The following is a 14,799-nucleotide window of genomic DNA, read 5'->3' on the forward strand; positions in this document are numbered from 1 at the left end:
ACGATTAACAGGCAGGAGGCTCCTGGCAGCGCAATAAATATTTGTAGAGGAGGAAGGCTCTAGAAGCGCTGAACAGGCGGGAGACTCCGCACAGCGCAGGAGGGAAGGAAGGTTCTGATAGCGCTGAACAGACAGGAGACTCCAGCAGCGCTGTAGAGGAGGAAGGCTCTGATAGCGCTGAACAGGCTGGGAGACTCACAAAGACAGCACAGGAGAGGCGAAAGGCGCACTGTTCCCAATAGGCCTGATGCGTGGTGCTGGAACTGGTGATGCTGGATCGAGGACACGTACAGGAAGCCTGGTGCTGGAAGGAGCTGCTATTCTCCATGGAGGACTGGTGTGTAGAGGTGGCTCTGGATAGACCGGACCGTGCAGGCGCACTGGAGCTCTTGAGCACCGAGCCTGTCCAGTCAAGTCTGGGGTGAACCTGGCTCTGTTCTTATTTCTACATTTTCTGAAGCCATGCTTATTTAGGAAGGGCTGAGGAAAGCTTAAATTCTTGTTAATTAAACTGCACTGTCCACCTGGCTCTATTGTTTGAGGAGATTGCACCAGCACAACAAAACATGCTATTGTTTGAGGAGATTGCACAACAACAACAAAAAAGTACATTCAGTAATCTTGCTCTGATTTGTCATCCTGAAGGTCCCAGAGATAAAATGTAGCATAGTTTTGTTTGATAAAATCTATTTTTATATTCAAATGTAGGAACTGAGTTCTAAAGTTTGAACCCCTGCTGTTTCTGGATCCTTGCTTCAGGTCCTGAGCTACAATGTCACGGGAAAAAAAAGAAAAATGGTCTGATCCTTAAGACAGTCCACTCACCAACCAAGAATTCACAAAATGGGCTAAACACCAAATTGAGACTCCTCCGTGTACGCTCCAACCACCCAAAAGGAAGCAATTCCCAAACATTCCATACCACCAACGAGAGTAGCCTGCTGGTCCGGCTCTGTTCAAAAACACAAACAAACTCCACAGAGCCCAACAGGACCCCAAAAAATGAGCATTGGAAAGAATTAACAAAAGAAGAAAACTAGGAGTAACAGATTACACAGCGGCAGGTCTCCTACCTGGCAAGAGATGACAGGCTATGTGCACATAGCCCACAAAATGAGGAGGAAACTGAGCTGCACTTCCTAACCTCCTGCCAAATATATGACCAATAGAGACACATATTTGATTACACAGGGCTGCTCATATATGCCACAAGAAAAGGGCAACCACTGAAGAACAAACACCATTGTAAATATTACCCATATTAATGTTTATTTATTTTCCCTTTTGTACTTTAACTATTTGCACATCATTACAACACTGTATATATACATAATATGACATTTGAACTTTGGAACCTTTGTGATTCTAATGTTTACTGCTATTTATTGTTTATTTCAGTTTTGGTTTTGATCTATTTCAGCAATGTAAACAGAGAGAGAGAGAGAGAGAGAGAGAGAGAGAGAGAGAGAGAGAGAGAGAGAGAGAGAGATAGATAGATAGATAGATAGATAGATAGATAGATAGATAGATAGATAGATAGATAGATAGATAGATAGAGAGGCATTAGTGCTTTGAGTAGATGGCTGTCTATTGTGTGAGCTAAAGAGTGTGCAGATCGAAGGCAAATCATCGTCAATCAGAGCATCCCTTTCTTTCGCCAGTCCCCCTCTTCTGCTTTCTCCCTCCTCTTTCTCCCAGCCTCTCTTTCTTTCTCTTTTCTCTCACACCTCTGGGTAGACTCATTATGTTAATTTTAGAGTAGAGTAGGTTGCAGTTGGAGGAAAAGACAGAGTTTAGAATGATGCCCACACAGAATTACAAAAAATACATAACAATGATCACGGCCTTAGATCTCCTGTGGAGAGACTCCATCTTGTAGTGCTGTACATGCAGGCCTAACTGAAAACATCTATTCATACCCTGTGGACCCCTCTTTATCTGTGTGTAGATCCAAGTGAGCAGATGAGAAAGGCAGAGTAGCTTAAATGGTGCGTTAAAAAATATTGTGGGAGAGAGCGAGAGAGGGAGAGAAAGAGAGAGAGAGAATTTAGACTAATGCCTTAATTATACCTTCCATTTGTCATCATGTCATCAGTCTGTCTCAGTATCTGAGTGCTGACTTGTGTTAATCTCTGCAGTTCTTGTGCCCCTATGGGAGCAAGTAATATTACACCCACAATGTGAACCTTGAACAGGAGCTTCTCATTCATTACATCAGAGTAAGGAGACGAGAGAGAGAGAGCGAAAAGAAGAGCGAGAGACAGAGAGAGAAAAAGAGTGTCTATGTTTCTCAGATAGCAGGGTGGAATATGTGCTCGAATGGTCGCTCATCTTTGGAGTTAATTAACAATGTGAAAGACACGTCATTGCTCAAATCCTTTCTGCATCTATATTCAAAAGCTTTATATTATTGCACACAAAGGCACTTCCAGCTCTCCAAGTTATGTACTGCATGCAAACAAGGAAGTCACTGCATAAAAGCACCCCAGGTTAATCATCTGCAGGACCAGAGAGTAATGTGGTGTGGATGAGTCTCTGTGTTTCTTCTAACTGCATAACAGTTTATGTTCTTCCTGCATACCGGGCCATGGCAATAACCATCTGTTAAAATATTTTTTGACAATTTTGCCTTTTGACTGTCTATATTGGATGATATTGGATGTTTTACACTCTCTTCATCCACCCAGTTAACTCAGTAAATCTCCAGCTTCCCCTTATTGAAACTAGTTTTGCCACTTCTCTTTCTGTGTTTCTCTCTCTCTCTCTCTCGCTTTCTGTCTCTCTCTCATCTTTCCCATGTACAATGTCCTTGGGATTTGGAAAGCAGCAAATGAAATGTAACATTATTCTAAACTCTTGTCTGTTTTTTGTGAACATGAGATTGGGAAATGGCACAATCATTTAATTATTATTTTCTCTTTCTCTCTCTCCTCTTCTCTCTCTCTCTCTGCTTGTCTCTGGGGAGTGATCCATCCCCTGCTTGTGTCACTTGCCCCACATTCTTAAAGAAATGCCATGATTAATTCAGATTTTAAAAAACCTGGTCTAGCTGTGTGTGTATGTGTGCGTGTGTGTGGAATGGAGCTCATAGCAGCAGCAGGGGCTATTAACGGACCGAAGACATCCTCAGCCTGCACAGCTAAACACACTAATTAAAACACTACGTGTATCACAGCACATTAAATACGGTAAATGATCACAAGGTTATTACTTCATAGCCATTTTAGATGCACTAGAAAATGTAGAACCACCTGAGATAGGAATAATTGTTGCTGATAATCAGCAGCAGTAGCCTAATCGCAGAAATGGTCAGTGACGGCAGAATCAGAGATCCCTCTTCTAAAGAATCAGGAAGAAAAATCCACTTGATGTTGGGAGCATAGTATGCTTTCAAAGCCAGCACAGTATTGAGCACACACACATGGAAATGGAGACCAAAAACTAAAGGGAGATTATCCATGATGTTCTTTCAAGAGAGGGCTAGTGAGACTTGGGCTGCTTCGAATAGTCTAAAGTTGCTTTCTCTCCTTTCCTTCATCCACACTGACCTGAAAACACAGGTTAGGTGATAACAGATGGCCCAAGGCATCCCTAAATTATCCATATGATTTTCACCCAGGAGAGGAATCGACTTTAGACTTTAGATTTACGCCTTTACTGCAATTATCTATTTCACTGCTTGGGACAACATGCTGATGATTAATGAGATGAGGAGATGAAGCCACTTAAGACTATTGAGATGCAGCCTCAGACAAGTTAGTCAGTACAGTGACAGCTTTTAGCCTCTGCCAGTGAAGTATTGAGAATGTGAATTAGTGCTGCTCCAATTCCCCACACATCTGAGACACCTTGAGGAGCAGAGCACTGCTTCTTACTGTAAGTTGCAGTGCAGGTGACACAGGTGGACTCTGCATTATACAACACCAAGCAGCATTCATGCACTTCATGTACAGAGCATGATATACAGAATATTGCCTGCATTGCATAATAAGTGCCTTATTACAGTCATTAGCTTAGGTGACCACTAGTAGGTAGTCTTGCTCTTTCTAAATCTCAAGCAGCTGTTTATCCATTGCTATCACCCTATCTTATTTCTGCCTAAACAACACCACTATTCTACATAATCATAATTTAACGTCTAATAAATATTCCTGATCTAAAACATTGTTGGGTGAGGGAGAATTTACAAACACTTAGTTTGAGTTGGTTTAGTAATGCAATGCATAAGCATAACAATGTGTTTTAATTTTATACAAACTTCAAACAGGTGTTATAACAGTTATACGTAGGCCTACAGTTTTTATTATTTGTTAAACCTTTATTTTATTAGCTATAACCACTAGGCTACCCTGCCGCCCCAAAGTGTGCACCTACACTGCAAGTAGGTCTACACTGAAGCCGCCTACATGCCTACGTAACTCATTCATCACTACCATGTAACTACATAGGTTTTTAGGAAAGTTGGACCGAAAGAGCAAAAATTCCTTCAGGTTAAACTGCTAGTTGACATTCACGGCTTTCCTGGGGCTGAGTTCGAGCGTTTCTCCCTCCTACTATTCCATGATGTAACTCTGTTCCAATGAAAACAGGTGGAATTCCCAGATTCCTCCAATCCCGATCTGCCTTGAGAATCCGTGGAAGAGGCTGGTCATGGCGCTGTAGTGAAGTTCGGCAGGGGAAATTCGGCAAGACCAGAAAAGCACAATTTTGGACTATTGTGTATAGTGTTTTTGGTTATAAATGTTTTTACGTTGTTGGAAGTAACCTTGGGCTACTTATTTTTGGATTGAGTTGATTCGCAAGAGAGCGACGATTGTTTTGTTTTTTATCAGAACGGGAAGCCAGCCTACTTGCGTGAGCAATAGATACAAAGTTAACGTTCGTTTCACCTAGCCCACTGGATATACTAGTGTGACACTCAGGTGTGGGACGAGTTCAGTTGCTACGATGGACCCCTGGAATTAAGGAATTTGGGACTCCTGATTTTTGTCTGGCAGCGTTTTGGATTAACAAGTAACGTTCAATTCCTTTCCGTGTGTTGCGAAAACGGAAAGTCGGCAGTCATGCCAGCGAAAACAAAGTACAATCTTGTTGACGATGGCCATGATTTGAGAATTCCATTGCATAACGAGGAAGCATTCCAACATGGGATCAACTTCGAAGCCAAGGTGAGTTGTTTGTCTATTATTTGCTAAATTATCATTAACTTTTGACAAACCAATGTTGGATTTTGCTTAATAAGGTTTGCTAAGTATCAGCCTAGGTTATATCCTGGGCTAATCCCCCTTCTACGTTTCCCACGTTAATGTTGTTAATGTTGTTGTTTGAATATCGTAGTAGTAAAAACAAATATGGTAACATTTATATAATTGCTTTCTGTTTTGTTCCTAACCAGTACATCGGCAGTCTGGACGTGGCGCGGCCGAACAGCAGAGTGGAGATCGTGGCTGCTATGAGAAGAATACGGGTTAGTTATGCCCTTCATCCAAACAAACTAGTCACCAATCTCGGCTACTGATGTTCCATTGCGAAACAATGCCATAATGCCCATGTAGGTAGGCTAGGCCATGCGATAAATCTGGCTGGATTTGATGACAAGAAGAACGTGAAAGAACTTAAGCACAGATGCGCTTATAAAGTGTTCCTATTTGGGTGGCCTGGCTGCGTACCGGCTCCAGGGTAATTTAACCACACCACTGGAAAGTGTGTCAAATCAATCGACAAATGACTCTGCTTTGCAGAACTAAATCGGGTTCTTTAATCAAAATATATTACTCGGGTTTATAGGCTCCTGAAATTGTACGGGCCTCTTTTTCTTGTTCTCATGTGGTCCATGCGGTCGGACCGTGATCAGGGATGGCGCTTTTTGAAGCGAGGCAATGGGGTGGAAATTCTTTATAGAAACGTTTCGCGGTCTCGTGCTCTTCATTGGTCTTATATTGTCTGATCGTTAGCCTATGTTCATCTTAAAATATTGATCTCAATATTCACCACCATCCTGTGTTTCTTGTCTTGTCACCATTTACTTGTTTTATGTCCTGTTGAATTTCTACAGTTGTATATCCTGATAATTCTGTTTGTTTGGTGAAGGTAGGCTATGTCATTACGGTTTAACCTGTACAAGCAAAGGTTAAAGGGTCAATATTTGCTCATGGCCCTGGCTTACAAGTTCCTGCAAGTGTGTGTGCAGTTTGAGTTTTATCTCAAGAAATGTTACTATGGAATATCACTTCTCCTCAGGAGAAAGTTTTTATCTGTGTTTTTCAAATATGTGGAATATCAGAGAGATGAGAGTTCTTCCATACTCCCACCACACAACGGGCTTTGTATCATTGTTTGTTATTTTTAGACATTGTTCCTCAGATGTTCTCTTGTCTAGTCAACTCACACACACACGCACACACATACACGCAAGGTGCAAATGATCCTATTAATTGTTTGAAAGCCGAGACCCCCTGCCCATAGTGTGGACCCCTGCCGGGGCAAATCAGCAGCTGTTGTTGTTGGCAGCAGAAAAGGCTCTACCTCTTACTGTGTGAAAATAGTTAAAACAGGCCTGGTCAACACAAAGGACGGAAACAGGCATCTGGGCCTGGTATGCGAGCTCTGGACAGACTGTTCGTATGGACTTTAAACTTTCAAGTCACATTTTTACATTGCGGTGTACTTATTACTGTGTAATTATTCCTGTAAGTACAGTGTACTCCTAATAAAAATAGTGTACTTGGTTCGTATTGAACAGTATGGTATTAGTTTAAAGGTCAATATGTAGGCTTGTTGTAAAGTAACTGTGTTGGTTTGTCTCAATGTTAACTTATCTCGCTAGTCTAGCAGTAAATTAGTGTTCATCAGGTTTTTCCCTGAATCATGTGTCATTGCTGTTGCTAAGCAAGTTGTTGATAGTGTGTGTGTCACCTATAAGAACTGCCATACCTGGTAACCAATAAAAAATAGAACAGCCAGGAACGGCCAATTGTCCGGAATAAGAAAAAATCCTATTGGGAAATAATGCTTTTTAGCCTATTAATTGATGAAATACCAGTCAATGGAAATACATTTGATTGGTCATGCTTATTGGTCTATAAATTCATTTTCATAATTTAGTGGAATTAAATGGGCACGTATGTACAGTATATTCGTTATGTAGGCCTGTCAGACAGCGCTAGAGCTGCTGCCACAGCATCTCAAACAGCAAACATATTCAACAGAAGGCAGGCTTCATCAGTGTGTCACACACCACTTTGCAATGAGCTATTTGCAGTATGCATTTTCAAAACATAAACTTAATTGTTTGAAACCTCAACATTTGAATACATATTATGAGGGGGCCTTGCTCGGACTTTGTGGGGAGCCCCGCAAAACTGTGCTGTGTCACTGACACACACACACATACGAGTCATCCACACACACACTTTTGCAGAGAGCCCATATTTCAAATAATCCATTCTTCTCTGAGTATTAAATTACATTTTATATGAATGATTTACACCAGAGCATTATGAGAAATCTGTGCTGGGAGATAAATAGTAGAAGGGGAAGAGAATCAGGCTCTACATCTTAACTTAGCCTCCCTGTATAGCCTCAGTACTGGAGCTGCAGCTCTTCAGAGGAGAAGAGACCTTTGCAGTGTCTTAAAGGGATTCATTTCTCATTAGTCTGCTTTAGCTGGGTTAATTGACGGTGCTCTGATAGACCAGCAGAAGGAAATGATTAGAGACAGACCAAGGATGAGAAGAGAGCTCCACTGCGCCAGAATACATCAATTGACTATGACTAGCTTCTAATTCTGCTGTCTAGGTGATGCTCTGGTGCCCTTTGAAACATCATCATCAGTTTATCCATATGTGACCGACTGCCTCGATTCGGTCTAATGTAGTAAAATTGAAATTGTGTTTTTTACATTGGATAAAAGTAGCGACTCAGAGCTACAAAATGGTATATCATACACTGCACTTGTAACCCGCCTTTTGAGAAAATGGTCCTTAAATGTTTTGGTACACCTACTGGAGAGCTTTTCGTCTACACCTATTCAGCATCGTTCACACCCTCTTAAGCCTTAGCCCCACCCATCTCTTTAAGGATTCACATATGTGGCCATCTGCAAAACAGAGTGAGTTAGATATTGTAGTAAACAACCAAAGTTTTCAAGACTAAAAGGGGTTAAAGTAGTAGCCTACAATAAGACAAGTCTCCAGGTAAAAATACCCTTTATCTTGTCCTTGGCCTATATCCTAATCTGACTTTTGTGCAGGTCATGATGTTCTTCACATTACCGTCATAACCACACTATATCAAATAAAATCAAAGTTTATTGATTTCTTTTGGGTGCGTCAAAACTGAGCTCACTCAGTTTAGCTCAGTGCTGATTGGCTATTCTTTTATACATTTTTTATTGAGGGATGTCAAATGCTCGCTGGCTTCCCTTGCATTCAACAATGTCATACTCTTTATGACAGGACAGAATCAGATAGATAGCCTATACATACAGAGACAGAGGGGCGCTGTTTCACTCGCTTGGATGCTTTCTCCGCTAGCTTCCCTTGGCGTCCATGAAAACTCACCACTGATCATGAGTATCATCCGATCCAAATATCAACTGTCAATTTACGGATACGATTATGAATATGAGTATGGTCATGTCGGCACACCCCAACCAGACACACTTCTCTAAATTGATGGGTCATGGGAAAGAAATGCTATAACCACCCCCCAGCCACATAGCTGAGTGGATGGTTCACTATTGTGGTCCTTCTGTAGCTCAGTTGGTAGAGCATGGCGCTTGTAACGCCAGGGTAGTGGGTTCGATCCCCGGGACCACCCATACGTAGAATGTATGCACACATGACTGTAAGTCGCTTTGGATAAAAGCGTCTGCTAAATGGCATATATTATTATTATTATTATTACAAGTACACATGTTCATGAAATACTACAATAGATGACCGTAATGAACCCCAGACACTCCTGGCTAACTTGATGGGTTATGGGGCTGTTGGTCACCTAGTGGGGCGGCCGGTCGCCTAGTGGTTAGAGCGTTGGGCCAGTAACCGAAAGGTTGCTAGATCAAATCCCTGAGCTGACAAGCTAAAAATCTGTTTTTCTGCCCCTGAACAAGGCAGTTAACCCACTGTTCCCCGGGAAGACTTCATTGTAAATAAGAATTTGTTCTTAACTGACTTGCCTAGTTAAATAAAAATGAAATCATCTGGCAAAGTGGAGTCTTTGGAAAAAGTGGAGCTAGCTAACTAGCTAGCTAAACAATGAACTACTAGTAATACAAACTGATTGTCATAGCTAGCCACATGAAATGCTGTGGTATGAATCTTCAGGAAGCTAAAGCTAGCTAACATTAGGCTATAACTAGCAGTGCAAATGGATTTCTGAGATACAAATAATATTACTACACAGATCATACACGTAACATTAGCTAGCGAGCCAGCAAGCTAACGTTCACTAGCTGGCTAACAGAATGCTTTAACCTGCAAAGAACACGACTTTCTGACAAAATTAGAAACGTATAATATCTGAAAACGTAGCCAGCATAAACTCACTCACTTTTGTACATCGTCTTGGTCCGTACAATTTACCTTATTTTAGCGCCCCAAAAACGTAATACTTCCAGATCAACTGTAATGTCAATACCATTGTAAAGCACAGTATCTCCCCTTTCCAACAGAATCAATTACATGACCCCCACGCTGCCCGTTTCTGCATAATTCAACAAGGCAATGAGCTCCGTCGGGTCTTTAAACAAATGGCGGGTGCGGAAGCGAAACTAATGCGTGATAGTGAGAAGGAGAGATGTTGTGTGGGAAAATTGCTTTTTGTTTGCCTCGTTGTTGTGTCAAGTCACTCTGGTTCACACTGACCGTCTGCAGAAAGTAGTCCATCACAACTTTTTCTCACTGATCTTTGTCAATATCGCCTGCTAAATTCTGGGCACCAATGTTGTTGAGATCAGTAGCAACACTTTTATGGTTCTCCATGGCTTACGTTTATATCTTTAAAAAAATCTGTATTTGGTATCATGGATTATCTACATATACTGAGCAGCTCATGTTATAGACAGAAGCCTGCTACATTGCAGACCAATCCGAACTCATCTCTCGGCATGTCCAGCCCATCCATTATCTCAGCCAATCATAGCTAGGAGGAAGGTTCCTGTCTTTTTCCGTTAAACCAACTAGGCTCGTAATTTAACCATTGTATTCATATTTACAGATGGCATACCAGTTTATTATTAAGGCACATTAAAGTTCACATTTTCTAGAAAGTATTTTGGTCCAGAAACACATTTTGATCAAATATATGTTCAAATGCCTTTCCTGTGAAGTAGTGACATGCGACATACACCTAGTTTTTTAAAAATGAGCAAGTTATAAATGTATAGTAATATTGCCTATGATATATTTACATAGAGTACCATTCAAAAGTTTGGACACACCTGGACGCTCAACCAGCTTCATGAGGTAGTCACCTGGAATGCATTTAAATTAACAGGTGTGCCTTGTTAAAAGTTCATTTTTGGCATTTCTTTCCTTCTTAATGCGTTTGAGCCAATAGGTTGTGTTGTGTCAAGGTAAGGGTTGTATACAGAACATAGCTCTATTTGGTAAAAGACAAAGTCTATATGGACAGCTCAAATAAGCAAAGAGAAACGACAGTCCATCATTACTTTAAGACATGAAGGTTACTCAAGCCAGAAAATGTATAGAACTTTTAAAGTTTCTTCAATTGCAGCCGCAAAAACCATCAAGCACTATGATGAAACTGGCTCTCATGAGGAACGCCACAGGAAAGAATGACCCAGAGTTACCTCTGCTGAAGAGGATAAGTTCATTAGAGTGAGCAGCCTCAGAAATTGCAGTCCAATAAATGCTTCACAGAGTTCAAGTAACAGACACATCTCAACATCAACTGTTCAGAGGAGACTGCCTGAATATGGCCTTCGTGGTTGAATTGCTGCAAAGGAACCACTACTAAAGGACACCAATAAGAAGACACTTGCTTGGGCCAAGAAACACGAGCAATGGACATTAGACCAGTGGAAGTCTGTCCTTTGGTTTGATGAGTCCAAATGAGAGATTTTGGATTCCAACTGCTGTGTCTTTGTGAGACGCAGGGTAGGTGAACGGATGACCTCTGCATGTGTGGTTCCCACCGTAAAGCATGGAGGAGGAGTTGTGATGTGTGAGGGTGCTTTGCTGGTGACACTGACATGTATAGTTTTGAGTCATCCGCAAAGTAGCCACCTTTTGCCTTGATGACAGCTTTGCACACTCTTGGCATTCTCTCAACCAGTTTCATGAAGTAATTACTTGGAGTGAATTTCAATTTACAGGTGTGATTTTTTTAAAGCACATTTTGAGGAATATTTTTCCTCAATGCTTTTGAGATAATCAGTTGTGTTGTGACAAGGTAAGACTGGTAGACAGAAGATAGCCCTATTTGGTAAAAAAACAAGTCCATATTATAACGAGAACAGCTCAAATAAGCAGACACCTCAGAAGTCTGCTTAAATACCCTACAAACAAACCCTAATACAAAACAGGTGTACCCAATTACCCAATAACCCAAAACAAACAGAAAGGGAATCGATGGTAAGCTAATAGGCTGGCGACGACGACCGCCGAGCACCGCCCGAACAGGAAGAGGCACCATCTTCGGCAAGGTTCGTGACATGCTCCAGATACTCAACTAGTTTAAAGAAGGCCAGTTTTATTGCTTCTTATATCAGTACAACAGTTTTCAACTCTAACATAATTGCAAAATGTTTTTTCTAATAATAAATTAGCCTTTTAAAGTGATACATTTGGATTAGCTAACACAATGTGCAATTGGAACAAAGGAGTGATGGTTGCTGATAATGGGACTCTGTACGCCTATGTAGATATTCCATAAAATTTGGCCGTTTCCAGCTACAATAGTCATTTACAACATTAACAATGTCTACACTGTATTTGTGATCAATTTGATGTTATTTTAATGGACAAAAATAAGCTTTTCTTTCAAAAACAAGGACATTTCTAAGTGACCCCAAACTTTTGAATGGTAGTGTACATGTAGGAAGAGTTATTAAAGTGACTGCATAGATAATAACAGAGAGTAGCAGCAATGTAAAAGAGAGGGGGAAGGGCAATGCAAATAGTCTGGGTAGCCATTTTATTATTTACTTGTGTTTGTTTGATTGACAGTAATGAGATGGGACTCAGGCGCTGGTCAAAATAATCAACCCTTGCTCCATTAATGTTCTGTCCTGTTCTCTGAGGCAGGGATGCTGCTTTTGCTGAGTGTTAAAGTCTTAATGTGATGCTACTGCTGCTCTGTGAAGCTATAGCAAGCCCTTACGAGGTGCCGACAGAGATGGCCGCCGCGCTTCGCCTTCCTAGGAACTATGCACTATTTAGTTTTTTTTATGTGGTATTTCTTACATTGTTACCCCAAGGAATCTTAGGTTTTATTACATACAGTCGGGATGAACTGTTGGATATAAGAGCAATGTCAACTCACCAACATTACGACCAGGAATACGACTTTCCCGAAGCGTATCCCCTGTTTTGCCCACCACCCAGGACAATGGATTGGATCCCAGCCGGCGACCCAAAACAATGACACCCCAGAAGGGGCAGACGGAGCGGGCTTCTTTCTGGTCAGGCTCCGTAGACGAGCACATCGTGCACCGCTCCCGAGCATACTACTCGCCAATGTCCAGTCTCTTGACAACAAGGTAGACAAAATTGGTGGAAGGGTAGCCTTCCAGAGAGACATCAGAGATTGTAACGTTCTTTGTTTCACGGAAACATGGCTCACTCGAGACACGCTATCGGAGTCGGTAGAGCCAGCTGGTTTTGTCACGCATCGCGCTGACAGAAACAAGCATCTTTCTGGTAAGAAGAAGGGCGGGAAGGTATGCCTTATGATTACCGAGACGTGGTGTGAACATAACAACATACAGGAACTCAAGTCCTTCTGTTCATCTGACTTAGAATTCCTCACAATCAAATGCCGACCGCATTATCTACCTAGAGAATTCTCTTCAATTATAATCACTGCCGTATATATCCCCCCCAAGCAGTCACATCGATGGCCCTGAACAAACTTTATTTGACTCTTATGTAAACTGGAAACCACATATCCCGAGGCTGAATTTATTGTAGCTGGGGATTTTAACAAGGCTAATCTGAAAATAAGGCTCCCTAAATTCTATCAGCATATCGATTGTGCAACCAGGGCTGGCAAAACCCTAGATCATTGTTATTCTATCATCCGCAACGCTTATAAGGCCCTCCCCCGCCCTCCTTTCAGAAAAGCTGACCACGACTCCATTTTGTTTATGCCAGCCTATAGACAGAAACTAAAACAGGAAGCTCCCGCGCTCAAGTCTGTTCAACGCTGGTCCGACCAATCGGATTCCATGCATCAAGATTGCTTCGATCACGTAGACTGGGATATGTTCCGCATTGCGGCGAACAACAACATTGATGAATACGCTGATTCAGTGAGCGGGTTTATTAGCAAGTGCATCGACGATGTCCTACTCACAGCGTCTATTAAAACATTCCCAACCCAGAAACTGTGGATTGATGGCAGAATTCGCGCAAAAATGAAAGCGTGAACAACTGCTTTTAATCAGGACAAGGTGACCGGAAACATAACCGAATATAAACAGTGTAGCTATTCCCTCAGCAAAGCAATCAAACAAGCTAAGCTTCAGTATAGAGACAAAGAAGAGTCATAATTCAACGGCTCAGACACAAGAGGTATGTGGCAGGATCTACAGTCAATCGCGGACTATAAAAGGAAAACCAGCCTCGTCGCGGACCACAATGTCTTGCCCCCAGACAGACTAAACCACTTCTTTGCTCACTTGAGGACAATACAGTGCCACTGACAAGATACTTAAAAACAGCTTCTATCTCAAGGCCATCAGACTGTTAAACAGCCATCACTAACATTGAATGGCTGTTGCCAACATGCTGACTCAACTCCAGCCATTTTAATAATGGAAATATTGATGCAATAAATGTATCACTAGCAACTTTAAACAATACCACTTCATATAATGTTTACATACCCTACATTACTCATCTCATATGTATATACTGTACTCTATACCATCTACTGCATCTTGCCATCTTGCTGTAATGTATCACTTGCCACTTTAAACAATGCCACGTTTATATGTTTACATACCCTACATTACTCATCTCATATGTATATACTGTACTCTATACCGTCTACTGAATCTTGCCATCTTGATGTAATGTATCACTAGCCACTTTAAACAATGCCACTTAATATAATGTTTACATACGCTACATTACTCATCTCATATGTATATACTGTACTCTATACCATCCACTGCATCTTGCCTATGCTGTTCTATACCATCACTCATTCATATATTTTTTATGTACATATTCTTATTCATTCCTTTACACTTGTGTGTATAAGGTAATTGTTGTGAAATTGTTAGGTTAGATTACTCGGTGGATATTACTGCATTGTCGGAACTTGAAGCACAAGCATTTCTCTACACTCTCATTAACATCTGCTAACCATGTGTATGTGACAAATTCATTTTGATTTGATTTGCATCAGGGATCTACAGTGTATCCGGAAAGTTTTCAGACCCCTTGACTTTTCCACATTTTGTTACTTTACAGCCTTATTCTAAAATGGTTTAAATTATTTTTGTCCCCTCATCAATCTACACACAATACCCCATAATGACAAATCGAAAACAGTTTTTTTGAAAATATTGCAAATGTATTGAAATAAAAAACATAAATACCTTAT

At 41.2% G+C, this 14,799-nt stretch overlaps 1 protein-coding gene across 1 annotated transcript in view; it reads left to right on the top strand.

The window, feature by feature from the left end:
• Positions 1–4,566: 4,566 nt before the first annotated feature.
• Positions 4,567–14,799, top strand: part of LOC123996796 (carboxyl-terminal PDZ ligand of neuronal nitric oxide synthase protein-like) — a 187,309-nt gene continuing 177,076 nt past the window's right edge. Inside the window, exons 1-2 of the mRNA XM_046300497.1 lie at positions 4,567–5,168; positions 5,396–5,467. Coding sequence (XP_046156453.1) covers positions 5,064–5,168; positions 5,396–5,467 — 177 coding nt within the window. The 5' untranslated portion in view covers positions 4,567–5,063. The remainder of the gene's footprint in view (positions 5,169–5,395; positions 5,468–14,799) is intronic.

Source organism: Oncorhynchus gorbuscha, linkage group LG15 (assembly GCF_021184085.1).
Source record: "Oncorhynchus gorbuscha isolate QuinsamMale2020 ecotype Even-year linkage group LG15, OgorEven_v1.0, whole genome shotgun sequence".
In the NCBI taxonomy this organism is placed as follows: Eukaryota; Metazoa; Chordata; class Actinopteri; order Salmoniformes; family Salmonidae; genus Oncorhynchus; species Oncorhynchus gorbuscha.